The sequence below is a fragment of the Prionailurus bengalensis genome, chromosome X, assembly GCF_016509475.1.
Source record: "Prionailurus bengalensis isolate Pbe53 chromosome X, Fcat_Pben_1.1_paternal_pri, whole genome shotgun sequence".
In the NCBI taxonomy this organism is placed as follows: Eukaryota; Metazoa; Chordata; class Mammalia; order Carnivora; family Felidae; genus Prionailurus; species Prionailurus bengalensis.
The window spans coordinates 122,756,087-122,775,291 of NC_057361.1; the positions used below are offsets into that span (position 1 = coordinate 122,756,087).

Sequence of the window (19,205 nt, forward strand, 5' to 3'; positions counted from 1 at the left end):
AAGGCGGGAGGGACTTTGCGGATGTGATTAAGATAAGGACCTGGAGAGGTGGAGAGGTGATCCCGGATTGAATGGGTGGGCCCTAAGTGTGATCACAAGGGTCTTTCTAAGAGGGAGGCAGGGGGGTCAGAGTCAGAGAAGATGTGATAAGGGAAGCCGATGTAAGAGAGAGATTTGAAGATGCTACACTGCTGGCCTTGATGTTGGAGGAAGGGATCATGAGCCAAGGAATGGGGGTGACCCTTGGAAGCTGGAAAAGGCAAGAAAAGCCATCCTCCCCGCCCCCGCCCCTCTGAGCCTTTAGAAGGAACACAGCCATAGACACCTTGATGTTAGCTCAGTGAGATTCATTTCAGGCTTCTGACCTCCAGAACTGAGAGACTGCACGTGCGCTGTTTGAAGCCACCAAGTTGGTGGTAATTTGTTACAGCAGCCACAGGAGCGTCATACGGTGCTTAGCTCGGGGAAGTCGCCATCCGTTTAGCAGCAGACAGTTCTGGTAGAGTGGAATAAGTGAGGTTGAGGAGGAGCTGTGGAGTGCTGGAGAGTGGAGACCAGGGGCTCTGCTCCTAGCCTGGATGGAAGGTGCAGTGTCAGGCGACAGGGAAGATGAGTCACACACATCTGGGTCACTCCGGACGGAAATGAGTAGCCTGTGAGGGTTCCATTTGTCCTGAGGGGCGGGGGACAGAGCGGTAGAGGACCCACTGTTCCTGAGGATTCTGTGTCCTGGCCCAGTCTTAGCAGAGTCACGCCATCTGCCTCCACGGAGGCACGCAAGCCCGCCAAGTGGCCATCGGTTGTAGATCTGTGTGACATCGACATACATGAAATACATATGAGTGTGCATATCTAGAACTCTCCGAAGATCCATCTCCTGCAACCCAGCAGATATGCCGGCAGAATATTCTCCATCCATTAACTTAGGGACACACTGCGGAATTTGAAACAGCTGACGCTTGAAGTTGATCATCTCCTTTCTTTCCAGTTTGCGTTAGAGCATACATTACAATGAATGGAAGCAATTACAGGCGGATTCAGTGACAGTGCCATCATTTATTGGAGTATAATTCCTCTAGCCAATCAGTGCTCCAAGTAACAATAAATCATATTAGACTCCCAAGTATTACTTGAGCATGTTGGGGGCTATGGATCAATGGGTATCTGATACTTGAAAAGCTTCAGCATTCAGTTCTTGTTGAATCTGTAATTAACAAATGAAACTAAACTAATCACAGCAAATTGTTCATTTGCCTACATTCTTGTTGTCGAGCATACTGTGTGCTGAGGAACAAGAGTGTGAAGTGCCGCGGAGTGTGGGCCTGTGCTCCTCGCGTGTTGTGCCCATCAGCAAATGAATGCATCTATCAGAGCATTCGAATGGTGTGTTAGTGCGATAAAACGCTTCATCCTTGCAGGCTGCTGATTCATCTGGCTTGAACAGTATGTGTTAATCAATGATTGTTTTATATTAAAAGGCACAGTTTAATTTTGCTACAGATTGGCTGGCAGCGTTCCAAGAAAATATCAGTAAACTGAGGAGCTCTAAAAGTAACGTGTGAAATGTATGTGAAACAGGTAGGAAGGAACTGCTGATGGCTTAGGCTAATCAAAATGCTTCCTAGCTGTGACACGCACTGGGGAAAGAAAACAAGCATAGAGGGCTTCAAAACCACACGGAGTTTAGATTTAAAGACACAGTTATTGGTGGAGTGAGGCCCACGCTGTTATTTAGTCTCTTAGTTTCTATATCCAAAAAAATGCCTTCCTCTTGTAGAATGAAATTCACATCAAGCCTGGGATAGTGCCTCGGCTCTTTTGGTATTTCAGAGAAGGGCGTGCGCTACGTTTGAGACACTCATTAAAAACATTAGGGATCGCGATGTTCAGCGACTACTTAGCATAATTTTGTTTTACTAGTTTACTAGGCACCAGTGATACTCAGTTGAGTCTTAGTGTTAATACGCTCGTAATACACAGTGCAGTGCCTCCGTATGGCGCATTGGGTAGAAGCATATTAAGCATACTACACAAACACAGCTCGACACCTCACCTAGTATTGATCGACAACGCCCCAGTTAGACAATATAGCGGTCACAAGAAGAAACATTGGCATATGTGCCCCAGGTCTAAATGAAAATGAGATTGAGGGGAGCAGCTGAGAATAGAGAAGGGGCCACGAGGTTAGACTGTTGCAGTGAACCCAAAGGCACAAAGCCTCTTACTGCCCTGAGGCAGCGCTCTGAAACCAGTATCGGTTAAGATGAGTGGGTTATTAAGTAGACCTAGAAAATCATTCTTTTTCAGGCCAGTGCTGCCCAGTACAAATCTAATGTGAACCCCAAGCACAAGCCACATACACGTGTTTAGATTTTCGAGTAGCCACATTGAGAAAGGTGAACAGAAGGAGCCACCACCACCTGCTGCCAGTCTACTTGGGTGTTTCGTCCAGGTGGGAACATTCGGGTCCCGGCCCCGCACGACATACTAGACGGGCAATCCGCACACGCGGACTTTGCAACGCCAGGCTGACTTGGTGACCGCAGGTGAGCAGAGTGCCCCCACCTGCACAGCGGAGCGCGTCTGTACCGTTGCTGTTGCTTTGTCGCCACAGGTAACGTCCTTCATCACCAGTGTCAGGGGGTGTGTGGGCGCCCCGGGCCGTCCATCGGATCCACGCTAGACGCCTGCGATAGAGCCGCCTCTTGTGTTGACTGGCTTTTCACGAGATCTGGAAAAACAATGAAAGTTAGCACTTTCTTTTTCAGATGAATTGGCGGGAATATTGGCTGTTAAGCCTTCTGTGACAGTATTCGCAGTAGAGAATTTTCTCTTTAATCGGTGAGTACGGCGGAGGGGAAGAAAAATCTGCCACCAGACACTGTCATGGCACCTGAAGTGATGATAATGGTAATGATTATAGGGATGATAGATAGAGGAACTGCTGTTTGATCAATATAGTAAGTTATTTTTGTTTCGATACGAAATGTTAAAATACTAAATCGCAAGGCATTGTCCATTTTTATTCACTGCTCTTCAGAGAGCAAATGCAAAGTGACAGAAGGGTTTGAATAACAATAGCAAGCAAACCTATAAAATAAGCGTTGTTAACTGATGCCATTAACGTGTGTCATGTTTCAAAAGACAAACATGTTGTTTAATTTGCTCTTTTAAAACATCCACAACAAGCTCGCTGAGCGTTTAAATAAAACAGAAATCATCCATTAGAACAGAAGGAAACTATCTGGATATATTGGTCACAACTTGCTTGCAAGCGTTTCTGACAGCAGCCCTCTGCTGAAGGGAAAATTGCACAAATTGCCAGTTATTATCATTTTTAATAAATAAGCCTTCTATCCTCTCCCTCCCTCCCTCCATCCCTCTGGCTTCTATGCGATTGTGCTCAACAAGCATATTTTCAGTGGGACCATTTCTATTACAGAGTGATTGAGCTCTGATTTACACATCAATTACCCACCTTCATGGAGGTTTTCGTGCTCCCCTCGCTGACATCAATGAAGCATAACTGCGTAAACGCTTTATTTCATACCAGTTTCGGATAACTGAGACTGATAACTAATCATATCAGGAGACAATGCGCTATAACACAGGAAACAATAAATGCTTCCCTTTGAAATCGCATCATTCTTTATGAGCTCACCATTCACATGCTTATCTCAGCCATCCATTTCTTTGTGTATGGCGCTTCCTCTCACTGGGTATCACAAGTGCAATTAGGGTTTTACCCTTGAATACCAGCACCTGCAAATACCAAACTCTCCTCTTCCCAGCTCCCCCAAAGAGCAGAAAGTCTCACCGTTCTCACGCCACTGCCGTAGACCAGTTTCGCCAGGCATGGGCCATCCGAGGGACTGGCTTGGCTGCAACTTGAATCCTCTGTTCACTCGTCCACGTTTGTCCCACGGGATCATCTTTGGTTAGCGTGTACTTGAACGAGCTGATGGGCAGGATGTCAACCCCCCCGTCGCTCGAGGACCAGCTGCAACGCACCCCACACCAACCTGAGAATGTTCCCACAGCACTTTGTTCCTATAGGCACGGCATATGTCACCCTATACTACGATTCTTTGGGAATGGATTTGCCTCCCCTTCTGGGCTGTGAATTTCTCAAAGAGTCATACTGTGTCTTATTTTTTTCTAAGCACCAAACATGGTGCCTGATGTGACGTAGGCACCCGGTAAATGTTTGTTGATTAAATAGACAAGTTAATTAATATATTAATTAATATGTCTCTGTCAACATTTGTCACTGAACTTGGGCAGAAAAAATATGTTTGCCTGTCGTTTGTTCATTCAGTCAGTCAAAAAAAATATTTATTAAGAGCTGAACACTGAGCTTGGCACTTTTCCAGATAAAAGGGAAGCAAAAAATGCGTCAATTCCTCTCTGGTGACAGTCTCACTGAACACCCACAGTTCACTGAGACAGAGCTGGAAAGGGGGGAAGGAGGAGCGCGGTGCCGGAGTAGAAGGGAGAGGAATAGGTGACAGTTCTGAGGTCTCGGTCATCTGCCCGCACCGGGAAGCGGCCTGACGTTTTCATCGTGAACTGCCTCGGAGATGCGTTCTGAGGGTGTTTTAGTTTGCTAGGGCTGTCGTATCAAAGTACCACACACTGGCAGGTTTAAACAAGAGACAGGGATCGTCTCACAGTCTGGAGGCTAGAAGTCGGAGATCCGGGTGTGGGCAGGGTGGGCTCCTTCGAAGGCCGTGACGGAAGAATCTGTTCCAGGCCTCTTCCCCGGCTTCCGGTGGTTCGCCGGCCATCTTTGGGGCTCCGTGGCTTGCAGCAGCGTCGCCCCCTCATCTGCCTCCATCTTCACGTAGCCTTCTTCCTGTGTGTCTTTATGTTCAAATGTCCCCTTCTTCTAAGGTCACCAGTCACATTGGAGTCCGGGCCCACCTTCCTCCAGGATGACCTCACCTTAACTTAGCTAATGTCCTTCACGATGACTGCATTTCCAAGTAAGGTCACCTGAGTTCCGGGGGTCAGGGCTTCACCATACGAATTTTGAGGGGAACACACTTCAGCCTTTGTCAGACACCTCATCAAGGCAAGGGGGAGAAGTGGGACCCAGGAGAAAGTCACAATGTCAAGTCCACGTGATCTGTGAGAAAACAAGCATGGTGTCATGACAATAAGTAGACGCCTGGACAAGCTGGCTGTGCCCCGTGGGTCTTTTCTGCAGTCTGAATGTCGTGTTCCTGGCTGTATGCTCAGGCCAGAACTCCGGTGGTGGCTGGGGGTGTGGGGGAGGTGACTGCGCCACAGAGAGGTGGGGGCCCAAAGGGTAAGCCTTTAGGGGGTAGAATTTGCCTGGGTAAAAATTAGTGAGTACACGAGGATCAAAGGGTTGGGTGAGACATGAAAATAGAGTCAGCCTAAAGCTGTCAATTATAAACTGCTCGTTAAGGGCATTAATTTCCTTAGTTTAAAGGTAATTAAGAATCTGATTTCTGAGAAAATATTGTTTTAAATTAAGTAGTTATTGAAATTGTCTTGCTTATAGCTAGCTGAAAATAAAACACCTTTTAAAAAGTGTCCTTTATGAGAAGCCAGGTTCTGTGAAGGCTTTGACTTGGAAAAGAATTCCCCATATTTAATGGGCATGGAGAGGAAATACTTCAGGCAGCTTTTTCGTAATTCGAAAGACAGAGCTGCGCTGTGTAGGTCGGCTGCAGAGGTAACAGGTGTGGAGCTGGGGACGTGGCACACGGGACGGCGCCAGGACCCACTGGGGCTGGACAGGAGATCCAGCGAGAGCAGAGGGTGAAGCCAAGCCTTGGCCACCCAAGCGGGGCCTGCTGCCTGCCACAGGGCACAATTCCAACCAACACCGAAGACCTTCGGAGCCATCGAGGACGCTCAAGGCTTGTCGCCGCCGTCTCACGTGTGGACCCGTGGATTCGTCTTTTTCTTTTTTTTCGTTTTCCACAGAATCATTTCTTTAAAAAATTTTTTTTAAATGTTTAGTCATTTTTGAAAGAGAGAGACAGAGCGTGAGCAGGGGAGGGGCAGAGAAAGAAAGAGACACAGAATCCGAAGCAGGCTCCAGGCTCCCAGCTGCCACCACAGAGCCTGACGTGGGGCTCGAACCCACGAACCATGAGATTGTGACCTGAGCCGAAGTCGGACGCCCAACCGACTGAGCCACCCAGGCGCCCCTGAGATCATTTCTGATGACGAAAATTCCCTTCAAGCAGATGAAGTCTTAGATCCAGAAGCTCCTTAAAGCTCATCACTAGTCTCAACTCTGGGTAATTTAAAGAAAGAACTATAAATGAGATCATTTCAGGTCGACACTAAAGAGTACACAAAGAAACTGGATGAATAAACAAGAAAATAATAAAAATGGTTACATTTGATTGGCAGTGGTGAACAGGATAGGTACTTGCAAGAGTGGGAGTGAGAATGCTGTGTAACATTTTGATTTGTTTATAGTTTTAATGTTTGAACCAATTCAAGAGTCCTAAAGCTATAAGTACATACATTTACTGTATTCACTCTCTCACTGCGGCTATTCGTAGCGATTGTATCCACTCCAGGCCCTTACTCGTCTTCGGGAAGTCCTTTTGAAAGGTTCTGAGTCATGCAGTTGTGCGCCGCTCTCTTGGTTTGGCCACATTGAATGCGCAGTGCTTGTAAGACACTGGATTGTGCTACCGAGGGGTCAATGAGCCAGAAGAAGTGATAGTGAATTCTCATTTTTGACGAATGGATCAGAAGTAGAGTTCTCTTTAAGTGATTTGCAATAAAAATGGAAAAGGGACGCTTAGCCGCGGAAAATGTTATGAAAGCAGAAAAGAAACTTGGGGATGTTTATGTATGTATTGTGAAGCACGGTCTTCTTGTAGCGGGGTGCCTGAGTATGGAAGAGGAGGGGTGCTTGACATGAAGTTGAAGGAGATACAGGCACACTGTCGTCAACGGAGAGCTAACACATTGTGAGCTGTCGAGGAGAGGAGGAAACTAACACTTGGTGTGGAGACAGATCCCTCTCTCTGGCAGTCATGGGTATTGGACCGTGTCTCTTCACCAACGTTTATAGTGGGTGAGGACAAAAGAATTTAATTTCACTGCAAAGACTGCCTTTAAAGTACATTTCAACAGGATTCTAGAAAGTTATTGATAAAGCTGAATGCTGCTGCAGGCGGATGGGAACCTTCCGGCTACCGGGCTCATGGTCATGCTGTATAAAAGTGGCATTTCCATTAAAATGGAATCCTCCAAAAATGGAATTTTAGTGCACTCTTAGAATATTGTTGATCATCGACATCCATATTCGACCTACTAGCGTCTTCTTTTAGGCTAAGGGGGCGGCCTCGGGATTCTAGCAGCCTCCACGGCGATTCTGCTGGCACCACATACGAATTGTGTGATGCTGGGCCTGTTAACCTCCCTGGGTTTCGTGCAGCTCAGTTTCCTCATCTGCAAAGTGAGGATGGTAGGTACCTCATTGGAGTTTTTGTGAGGATTAAGGAAGATCATGGTCACAAAATGCCTATCTTGGTGCCTGGCACGGAGCAAGGCATCAACAGAGAGTAGCTGTTGGTGTTACTGTTGTTCTGCCTGACAAGTCTATGCTTGTAATAACGGCTTTTTGCCTTCAAGGCATGTCTGCTGACATAGATTAGCAATGTAGATTTCTGCATAATAGAATACATCTGTTCCCTACACAGCCTGGTTCTTGATTTACCTTCATGTTAGGCCCATCAGATTTAAGCATGCCCAAATGGGTCCAAAAGAGGAGATTATATATGAATGATCTGATATACGAAGACCAGAAGTTGTTTCATATTGGATGCCTGAGACCCACTCTGGGCGATTCTGATACACTCGGTCTTGGCACGTGACCTGGGCATGAGGATTTATAAAGTCTTCCCTGGGTGATTCCCATGCACAGCCAACGGTGAGAGCCAGATGACAGAAGATTGAGAATATTTAGAAATATTTTAAATTAGGGGCACCTCAGTGGCTCAGTTGGTTAAGCGTCCCATTTATGCTCAGGTCATGATCTCAAGGTTTGTGGGTTCAAGTCCCATGTCGGGCTCTGCACTGACAGCATGGAGCCTGCTTGGAATTCATTCTCTCTCTCTCTCTCCCCCCCCCCCCTTCTCTGCCTCTTACCCACTCATGCTCTCTCTCTGTCTCTCCCTCTCTCAAAATAAATAAAATAAACTTTAAAAAAAGAAAATCTTAAAAAAAGGAAAAGAAATACTTTAATTGAACAGGTAGAATTTTAAGCCTCATGTCAGTATTAGTTTGTGAATTGAGTCTGGGCATTTGGTGCCTCTATCACAAGGATCAGTTTTGAGTCTATGGAGAAAAATTCCCAGGGGATATCTGATGGGCTTCGTGGGCCCTGTAGCAGTATCTCAGACTTTTTGAAAGAGCCCTGGGTTAGGAATCAGATGAGTGGTGCCCTCTCTCATAGTCTGGAGCAATTTTCCGAGCCTCTGTTTCCCATCCTTAAAAGGAAACAATATTCCCTGCCCTGCTAATTTGCCAGACGTTGGTGAGGTGTGCGTGAACTAACGTGCAGTGAAGTTTTGTGTCATGAAGGTGAAGTATGGTCAGGGTACCAGTGGTCTTGCCCATGACAATGTGAGCAGCTCCTAGTAGTTTACAAGACCCTTTCTCACCCCTCATCATGTTCAGCCTTTACACCACCTGCAGGAAGAGGGAAGAGAAAGATGATTCCCATCTTACAAATAACAAAACTGAGGCTTAGAAATGGAAAGTGCTTTAGAAATGATCAAGCGACGTCGAAGTGAAAGAGGTAGGGCCCCGGCTTGGATCTTCTGAATCTGGATGCCGTCATTTCTGGACACCCCGCAGAATCTTCAGGAACCACAGAACCTGTTTATTTGGTTGCTGTCGGGTTTGGTTTTTACTAGGTCTTTGCCATCCCTAGATGTGATCAATTGTCTTTACCGCTTGAGTATTGGATATACGTTAGAAGTAATGCAGCATTTGGGGAGTTTCATAGGCTAGTCAGAATAATTTTATGCTAAGCCTAAGCCAAACACTTTAAAAAAAAAGTCTTTGGGGCGCCTGGGTGGCTCAGTCAGTTAAGCATCCGACTTCGGCTCAGGTCATGATCTCACGGTCCGTGAGTTCGAGCCCCGCGTCGGGCTCTGTACTGACAGCTCGGAGCCTGGAGCCTGCTTCCGATTCTGTGTCTTCCTCTCTCTCTGACCCTCCCCCATTCATGCTCTGTCTCTCTCTGTCTCAAAAATAAACACTAAAAAAAAAAGTATTTTCAGAAAGAGAATGCGTGAGTGGGGGAGGGGCAGAGACAGAGGGAGAAAGAGAATCCCAAGCAGGCTCTGGGCTGCCAGCACAGAGCCCGATGTGGGGCTTGAGCTCCTGAACCATGAGATCACAGCCTAAGCTGAAATCAAGAGTTAGACTCTGAACCGACTGAGCCACTCAGACGCCCCTGAGGCAAACACTTTTTAAAAGCATTTTCCTCACAATATCTGTATTTGACATTGCTTGTTTGTGTATAGGAAGCTTTACACCAGTGAAATCATTGTAAGCTCCCAGGAATGAACCCCCTTAATGAGCATGGAGTAACACAGGACCAGGAATATATAGTGGAGTATTGATCCATGCTACAGGATGGATGGACCTTGAAAATACCATGCTGTGTGAAAGACGTCAGGCACGAAAGACCACATGTTACATAATTCCGCGCATATGAAATATCCGGAATAACCCAAGTCAGAGAGAAAGCAGATTAGTGGTTGCTTAGGGCTAGGCTGGATGGGAGGTGGTGGGAGGTGATCACCAAAGGATAGAGGGCTTCTTTTTGGAGCTATGAAAATAGTCTAAACCTGTATCACGACAGTAGTTGCAAAACTCTGTGAATATGCTGAAAACCACTGGGTTGTACACTTTAAGTGGGTGAATTGCATGATATGTGAATTATATCTCAGTGAAGACTGTTAATAATTTGTTTTTAAATGAGAGGGTGGGGACTGGGAGTTAAGGGGAGCTAAGTGACAGACATAAGACAAGGAGAGTGGTTCTTGGAATGTCTGCCTCACCGCACTGGAAGATGACCTTGGCAAAGCTTCTGCATGATCTGAATTTTTGCTTTTGTTCCCAGAGGTGGAGGGAACAGGGGTATCCCTGAGATGCCTCTACAAGGAAATATTGAGCCAGTTTCCCGCCAGGACTTCTGGGAGTATTGGTGTGTACTTTGTTTTAAAAAAGCACAGATTAGAGGCGCCTGGGTGGCTCAGTTAGGCGGCTGACTTTTGATTTCGGCTCAGGTCATCATTTCACGGTTCCTGAGTTTGAGCCTCACGTCGGCTCTGTGCACACAGCACAGAGCCTGCTTTGGATCCTCTGTCTCCCTCTCTCTCTCTGCCCCTCCCCCCCTTTCTGTCTGTCTCTCTCTCTCTCTCTCTGTCTCTCAAAACTAAATAAATGTTAAAAATATAAAGCACAGATTTAAGGAAACTCTAAGAATAAGCACTGCCCCATTTCCCTAAGACCTAAAGAAATTGGCATGGCCACAAGGGCAGCTGACAGATGTGTAGAGTAAATGTCTCCTTTTTGTTCCGATCTCGATTTTTTAAATGTATTTAAAAAATTGTTTTAATGTTTATTTATTTACTTCGAGAGAGAGACAGAGAGCATGAGCGGAGGAGGACAGAGAGGGAGACACAGAATCCAAAGCAGATTCCAGGCTCTGAGCTGTCAGCACACAGGCCACGAGATCATGACCTGAGCCGAAGTTGGATGCTAAACGTACTGAGCCACCCAGGCGCCCTCGATTTTTTTTTTTATTTTAAATGAGAGCCACCGTCTGTGGGGAGTCCATTTGCTGAAGAGACTGGTTGTATGCAGAGGTCTCAATGAATCCTGCTGTCTGAACATGACTTAGAGGTTCTACTGATTGTAGAAACTCCTTTTCAAGGCCATGTTCACATGTCCAGATCCCAGGTCCTCATGTGTCTCCCCTAGATGTGTAAAACAACTATGACCTGCTTTTAGCTTTATTTCAGAGTTTTGAATTTAGCACTTTACATTTAAGTGCCCATGGATATGAACAGTATATAACTTGGGGGTGATTTTGAGGGAATTGAATAGCCGAGATTCATTCTTTCTTTCTTTCTTTCTTTCTTTCTTTCTTTCTTTCTTTCTTTCTTTCTTTCTTTCTTTCTTTCTTACTAACAGAAGCTTTGTAAAGATTAGGTCAATGTCAAATTAAAAATAGGACTAGCTACTGAAAAAAAAGTGCCACTTGGAGCTCCGGAACATGTAGTGAGTACAAATACAAATCTCATAGAAGGCAGAGATTCATTCAGGAGAACCATAAGGAGTGAGTTATAGCTTACGTTTGTCTCTTGGGTGAATTAAATATGTATTTTTTATGCCTTTACAAAGATATTAGCCAAAAAAAAACCAAGGTATTTTAGTGCCAGTTGAATTAGAAAATGAGTAAATCCTGTATTAGTTAGCAGTGTTTTTAAACAAGCTGGTCATTTAAAGATATCAGTGTTTTTTATTAATGTGTCCCCAACTAGCTTTGTAAAGTAACTGAATTAGGCAAAGGATGATTTTTGAACTTCATGGAATCCACAAAGCAAATGGACTTCAACTGGGTTTTACTCTCCCTGGCTCAGCTTCTCCCCACAGATGTAGTTAATTTTTACAATCCCTTTAGGGTCTGTACGTTTGGTATAAGGAAACGAATGGTTTTTCTATACTCGAATCCAAATTAAATTCCTAAAGTTTTTTTTTCCTACTGGCAATTTCTAATCAAAGACAATCCTGAGGAAAGTTGACCCACAGAGTGCAGATGGGACTGATACTTCTTCTCGATGGAAGCCTGGGCGGCAGAAGCCTGGTGCCGCCACAGACCTGCTGCGAGGCCCATTACCTTTCTGAGCTCAATTTCCTCATCTGTCAAATGAAGAGACCGGGACTGCATGATTGCTACGGTCTCTTCCTGTTCTGACAGCCTTTGTTCTAAAAGACTAGCCTGTGCCGTCAGCCCGACTGCGTTACCACCGTGAGCTAATGAAGACAGCACAATGGAACTTTCTCGATCTCAGCTAATCTGCATGTGCTCTGGGTTTTCTCGTCCTTGGAGTGCACCTGTGGCTTCTGGTGATGAAAATGGGAGTTGCCTGTGTACGTGATCGGGTTTAAGTGCCAGGATGGGAGAGTATCTGAGTGAGAAGGTGAAGTCACCTTTGTGTTTACCTGGGTGAGGCCTTGGCAGGAACCCCCCCGCCCTTCTCAGGAGGGTCTTAGCTTCCTCCCGTGTTAAGGAGGGCAATCTCTCTGTCATTGAGGCCAGGGCAACAGACGGGTGGGCAAAATCGGAGCTAACAGAAAAGCCCCATTCTAGAGAGAAGCTTCTCACCCTCATGCCCTGCACGGCTTCCAAAAGGGAGAGGGGCTCCGGAGAGAGAACTCTCTCTCTCTCTCTCTCTCTCTCTCTCTCTCGACCTTCGGATAATTAAGACTCAATTGAGTTGTGGGTGTTTGGTGGTTTTTATACCACTGTAATGTGACCAATTTCATCATTTCCTGGAGTAAAAAGTTGGAAGAACATTGTATAACTTGCTATCAGGGAGAGGCCTTGAGTTGAGTTTTGGCTCAACCCTCCCCGTCCTCATCAGGGTGAGTAAATTCGGATTGTTCGGACCAATAATATGGTGATTAATCCTGATTTCTGGCTTGAGCGTTTCTTCATGGGCTGTGGAGCCCTTCTCTCCTCTGGGAAACGAGCCTGGGCGGGTGAAGGTACATCCGGTCATCAGGGGACGGTCACAGAGTTTCCTGGGGCCTCTGTGGGGCTCACACGTTCCGACACGACCTGCGTGAATCAGAAGCACTTTAATTGAGTAGATAAAGAGGGCCTCATAATTATAAACTGCAGTAGGTATAACAAGAGGCTAAATACATGGCTGTGGTCTTAATTAGCCGGTGCTTCGAGTTACTAATTCTGGTTTCAGTCAGAAATCGGTGACATTCCCCGCCGCGAAAGCCTCGTCGCCGCGTAGTTCGTTCCTCATCAGACCTCGCCGGGTGAAGCTTTCAGCACAAGGCCGTGCCCAGCGAAAGGGGAATGCGTTGCAGAGACTCGGTTGCCTTCCAAGGGCGGGGGAGCTCTGTGGAGATGACATTCATTCTCGCCAGAGATGCGAGGCTTTAACCGTCCTCTGTGACGCGGGTTACAAAGTGCAGCAGGCAGTTTCCCGGCACCAGATAACACCCCTGTGCGCCCTCAGTCTGCTCTTCCTGTTTCCATCTGGAATTTGGTGGCTAATGCGCTGCTGCAGAATGGAGCCAAGAGCCTCCTAAGAAATCGGAGCCGGGTCGAAAGCGTCCGGAGGTACCCCGGCTGCCGGCCGCTTGGACGGTTGTCGCGCGAGTCCAAGCGCCGTCTCCTTTGCTTCTCCTTCCCCTTCTGTTCCTTCAGGGGTTGAATTCTGCCTTTTCCCTCAGAGGAGAAGGAAGGTGGTTCGCCAAGCCGGGGCACCAGAGGGCTTCGGTTCCCTTCGGGGGAGAATTAAACGTGACCCGTGGGCCTGTCATTCTGGGCCGTCGGGTGCACAGAATGAATGGAGGGCTAGAAAACGGGCATCTTGCTCGCGTTCCTCGGATGCCTGAGGTGTGGGCTCTTGTTTCTGCATGTAGAGTCGCGTGCTGGGGAAGGGCAAGGAAATGAGGTGTCTTCCTTTGTGACAGGCCTTCCTCCCCCCCCCCCCAGTACTGCTTTAACTCGTTCGTCCCCCTCCACGCCTGACGCCCTCTCTTTCTTACATTTTTTAAAAAATTTTTTTAACGTTTTTATTTATTTTTGAGACAGAGACAGAGCATGAATGGGGGAGGGGCAGAGAGAGAAGGAGACGCAGAATCGGAAGCAGGCTCCAGGCTCTGAGCCGTCAGCCCAGAGCCCGACGTGGGGTTCGAACTCACGGACCGTGAGATCGTGACCTGAGCTGAAGTCGGATGCTTAACCGACTGAGCCACCCAGGCGCCCCTCTTTCTTACATTTTGACACACGGATGACGGGCTTGGGTTCCGAGCGGCCCGCGGATGGTGCTGAGGTCGAACTCGGGCTCCGTGTACACGGTCTGAAGACATCGCCAGGTCTGGCGGATTCCCACAGCGGCCCTCCAACACGGTGGTAACCGGTTGGGGTTCTGATCTCAACTCGTGGGTGGAAATGAGAGCTGATGCCGGCGACCGTAATACCTGTGGATGGTGTCTGAGACTACAAGACGTAGGCTGCCTTCCTTCCGGTATCTGGACTTGGCCTCGTTCTTGACCGGACGGGGCCCAGATGTGGGGTCTGGGCTTTGTGTGGCGCTCCGGAGGGTCTTTGTGTTTTCCCGGGCAGTGTACGATACCATTTGCCGAGCATTCTTGCGACCGGCCCGGCGAGCTCCTCTGTGTCTGGCGTTGTTTGTATTGTGAAAGCATAATGTACGTTGGAACATCCTTTAAATGTTGCCACTTTTTAGATCGGAGAAATGAAGTGTTGTTGATTTGGAAGAGAAGGCTATCAGAGTCACTTTGAATGTGTCAGTTCAAGGATTCCCGTGGAGAAAGGTGGATGATTAAGTGTAGTGGCATCTCACACTCCACGTATATCAATATCTAGTTAAGCTGCCGTGGATATTTCATGCTCTGTGCCCTTATTTTGTAAATTAAAAGTTCTGATACTCATGAGCAGACTCGGCTCCCAAGGATAGGCATTAAGGTTTGGGATGTATTCAAAACCTGTCGACTGTACTCTTAGATCAGCGTATCTCTTGTAATTCCTTTAGCTATTACGTTCATTTGCATGCCAATTATCTAATTAAGTCTTAACATGGCGGTATTAACATGGGGAAGGAAAGCAACATTTGTACAGCACCTGTTAGGCATTTTACGTACGTTCATATAATTTAAATTTGCCCAGCATATGTGTACTCGCTTTGAGTAAGATTTCAGTCAAAAGCAGGGGACGGGGAAACCCAATGGACAAAAAGAATTCACCACTTTTGATACTTCCAGATTATTGTTTGTTTGTTTATTTTGAGAGAGAGAGAGTGCACAGGTGTGGTGGAGGAAGGGCCGAGGGGGAGAGAGAATCTTAAGCAGGCTCCATGCCCGGTGCAGAGCCCGGCACAGGGCTTGATCTCACGACCACGAGATCATGACCTGAGCTGAAACCAAGAGTCGGACGCTTAACCGACTGAGCCACCCAGGTGCCCCCACGTTGTAGTTTAACGTGTATGTTCTTGCCTGATGAAGAAGACAACTGTTTTCTTCATCAGGAAGCATTTCCTTCTATAAAATTCAAGGTCCTGGAGTACATCTTAGGTATTGTCTGGAAGCTTTTGTACTGAACCTCCCATGGGAAAGCCTGAAATGCAATGAGTTACAGAGCTATACAGTGTTTCTAGAACGTGTGCCTTAACGTCGTTCAAGGCTCTTAATCACCTTCTTTAATTGTTAGTGGTTTGGACTTCAAGCCAGGCACCTTTCTTTTGAAGAGTTTCCTTAAAAGGCTGTCACCTGTGACACAAACTATGAGAAGGCCAAAACGACACGACCAGTGTGAGAAGGAGTGTGAGTGAATGATCTCGTTACAACGGGCTCACTCTAACAATCCGAGTTATGGTTTGTCTGTGACATATTGGTTAATCCCTTCCCCTTAGGACTTTGTAGTATCTGTGAATTCTGAGCCCTGAGCCATTGGCGACAGAGCAACTTGAATTCAGGACCTTTCTGTGCAGTGGACTGACTTTTGGGGAGCCTCTAATTGCCTGTAGCACTCAAGCAAGGACAAGGAAAGAGGATTCTGCAGTGCTTAAGTGGGCATGAGTAGGATTTCTAATCAGCAAGTTTCCATTTTCTTCTGTATTCCAAAGAACTGGCTGGGATCTTAAACCCACTGGGGGTCAAGAAAAGGTTTCTCTGCTCTCTATATGGTATCCGTTTGGGGAGCGTTGCCTTGCATTGTTTTTCTTCTTATTGATGACAAGGGAGTGCTGAATGACTTAAGTGACTAATCTTTTTCTCCTTTTGTCTTTTTTTTCGTATCAGTCACTATGAACAAGACCGAAGTGCCCTTAAAAAAAGGGAATGGGAGCGGAGGAATCAAGAAGTCCAGCAAGAAGACGATCTCTTTTCTTCAGGCTTTGATCTTTTTGGGGAGCCCTACAAGGTAGCTGAATATGTATGTAATTTATCTTTCTGGAAAATGCTTGCTTGTTACATTTTTGAACACACTAATCAACGTTTAATCTATTTTTAAAGCACCCGAATCATTTCCAGGAGAATATATTTCACAAATGAAATATGTACGTACACTGTATTGGGAGCAGTCGCAGGTTTCTGAGGAAGCCTTCAGAGACAAATTCTGTCTTCTTTGGGGAGTACCGTCAGATTTGAAAGGAACTAGTGAGACTTCCCGTCTCCAAGGAGTTCTCTCCCGCCCAGCACTTCCTACAGCAAGCAGTGCCCCCTTGACGCTTATCCCCACTCTGGCTATCAGCAAGGCAGCCCCTGAAGACTTCATCAGAATGTCAACGGCTATGTCTCTTTCTCCTCCCGGTCAATGCCGTCCATTGCTAGCAAGGCCAGTGCTTTCCTTTTCCATTTTATATTGCTAGCAGCCGTTGAGTGGTTTGAGTGCTCTTTGAAAATCGTTGCTCTAGGAGAAAGGGAAAAGCCAATCGTTTTCTCCGGTGGTTACCAATCCTGGATTAAGAGATCGCCTCAGCCAGAGCGGCTGGTGTAGCTGGCTTGACATTCTGGTGGTATTCTGGCTAGTGTGTAGCTCCAACAACACTCCTACTGCTGAACTTTCTATGTGTGGGGTTTGGGGGAAGAATCTTGTGGAATTGCTGGCAGCTGGTTGGTGTTTATTGCGATTTAGTAGCAGTGTAATTTTCTGTAATGAAACAAAACTGATGTAAGAGTTAAAACAACAATAGAGAAAATTTTTGAGAGTTGTGATTTTCGAAGGGCACCAATTAGAAGACAATGACTTCTGGAAAAGGAAAGGACAGCATAGGCACAAATACCACTCTGGGGTAGAGAGTAAGCTGTTTGGATCGGTGACCAGTGAGACCAGAGTCTTGCTGCCTTGTTTGTGATAAGTAGGCAGCTCTTGACTAAGACTCAGGTGCTTCCAAGTTCGGTGAGTCTGGCCAAGAGAGTCAGGTCACCTAACCTACCGCTTTGCAATCTGTCAATAATAGTATAATCCTTCAAAAAGCGTTTTTCCTATCTCCATTTATTTAATGTATACAGTGCCTTTGAATGCACGTATTTAGGGATATGATCGGTTTAGCAAACACTTATTGAAGGCCCACTACGTGCTAGTCACGTCTTAGACTAAGGTACAAAGAGGAACAAGACCTAGTCCCTGCCCTCAAGGACTTCCTTGCCCAGTGGTAGACATCATCATGGTGAGTGAAGGCGTGACTGCGTGGTAACTGCTACAGAGATGGGCTGGGGAGAGGTTCGTGGAGATTTGTACCTCGTGCCAAGGAGTTTGGACACAATTCCGCACATGAAGAGAAGTCACTGAGAGCTTTTAAGTAAGGGCACGTCCAGGACAGACAAAGAGCTTTAAAGGTGATGTTGGAAGCGTGGAGAGTGGGTTGGAGGTAAGGAAACTAGAGGCAGATAAAGAGGCCCTTGTAGTCAGCTAAGGGGAGTTCATGGAAGGCAAGATTTAAGGTAGAGCAAGTGGGTTGAAATGCTGAGACTGGCTGCCTGCGTGGATGTGGGAAGTGTGGGACAGGAATGAATGATGCCCATATTTTTGACTTGAGAGTATGGCAGTCTCACTAACAGACTGTTGAGGAGGAAACAGGGTTGGTACTTGCGGAGAAAAAACACAATTCTGTTTTGACCATGCCAGTGGGATATGAAGGGAGAGATATCCAGTAGGCATTGGATGGAGGGATCTGGAGCTAATGAGAGTGGTCAAGAGAGAGAGTTTGGTGTTAGCAGGCAGGGGTTAGAAGCTAGCAGATGACTGAGTAAGAGGGACAAAGTCAGAATCTTGGGGAATAGCAACATTGAAGCAGTAAGCAAGGTGGCAAAGTAGAAGCCAGGAAAGGAACCTAAAGAAGGAGTGAATGATCACAGAGGTAGGAAGAGAAGGAGAAGAGAATCATTTAATAGAAGTCAAGGGGATACAGGGTTTTATAGAGGAAGGATTTGTTAGTTATCTGTGTCTGAGTGGCCAGGAAAGGTCAGGACTGGAAAGTGGCTGTTGGTTTGCTAGTTAAGGGGGAGGGGGTCAGTGACCTTAGGGAGAGTCGTTTAATTGTTGATGGTGGTGCTCACTGCAGGTAAGCCAAACTGCCTGGGGTTGGGGAGTAAATGGGAGGTGGCAAAAGAAAGACAGGCAGCGGGTTTTTGTATGGAGGGAGGAAGAAAGGAAGGTAAGTTAGAATGTAAGGGAAGAAATTATATGGAATGCAAGAGGCTTTGTTTTTAATAATGAGAGAAATGTGAACACATTTAGAGATTGAGGGGAAGGACCCGATGTCCGTCGAGAGGGAGAGGGTGAAGGTAGTGGAGGAAGAGGTGATGAGTGGGGCAGGCTCCCAGAGGAGATGAGCAAACGCAAAATCAAGCATGTGTGAAGGGTGACCAGCCATGGTGAGGAAGAGTGGGAAGGAATATTGGGTTGAGAGCAAAGCAGGAGAGTAGAAGAAAGACTGGGGGAAGGGCAAGATGTTGTGGCCTCCATTTTTTCCGGAAAATGGAGGAGAGTCCAAGGATGATAGATGCCTTGTCCCTTCTTAAGAGGAATAACCAGATGAGTTTTATGTCTTATCTTTGGATGAGTTAGAAAAGTCAGCTTTCCTCAAGAGTCATGCTTAAAATTCAAAATCTACTTCATGCCCAACACTATTATGAGGCATGGGACCCTTGGCTTATCCTCCCCCCTTTATAATTTAAGTCATGTTGAATTAATGGTCTTGTATCTTTAAGGTAAATGCCATCTCTTGTTAACAAGGCCTGTGATGCAGATGCGTGTTCACTTTTAGATGTAAGCAGTATATTTTTGAGTAGGCAGTTATTAAAAAACCTGTTATCAACATTGTCAGAAGTTTTCGAAAGTCATCTGTCTTGCTATGACAAGGGTATATCAGGTAGGGACACTAGATGGGAACATTAGTCTAGCCCAGAGCCAGGCT

General features: G+C 46.5%; 1 protein-coding gene across 8 annotated transcripts in view; it reads left to right on the top strand.

Moving 5' to 3' along the window:
- AFF2 (AF4/FMR2 family member 2) overlaps window positions 1–19,205 on the top strand; it is a 454,373-nt gene that overhangs the window by 136,280 nt on the left and 298,888 nt on the right. For 4 of the 8 annotated variants that reach the window (XM_043570624.1, XM_043570628.1, XM_043570630.1 and 1 more), the window contains exon 2: window positions 16,087–16,219. In XM_043570624.1, the coding sequence (XP_043426559.1) occupies window positions 16,087–16,219 (133 nt within the window). The remainder of the gene's footprint in view (window positions 1–16,086; window positions 16,220–19,205) is intronic. The other 4 variants (XM_043570627.1, XM_043570629.1, XM_043570631.1 and 1 more) reach the window with 1 other exon arrangement.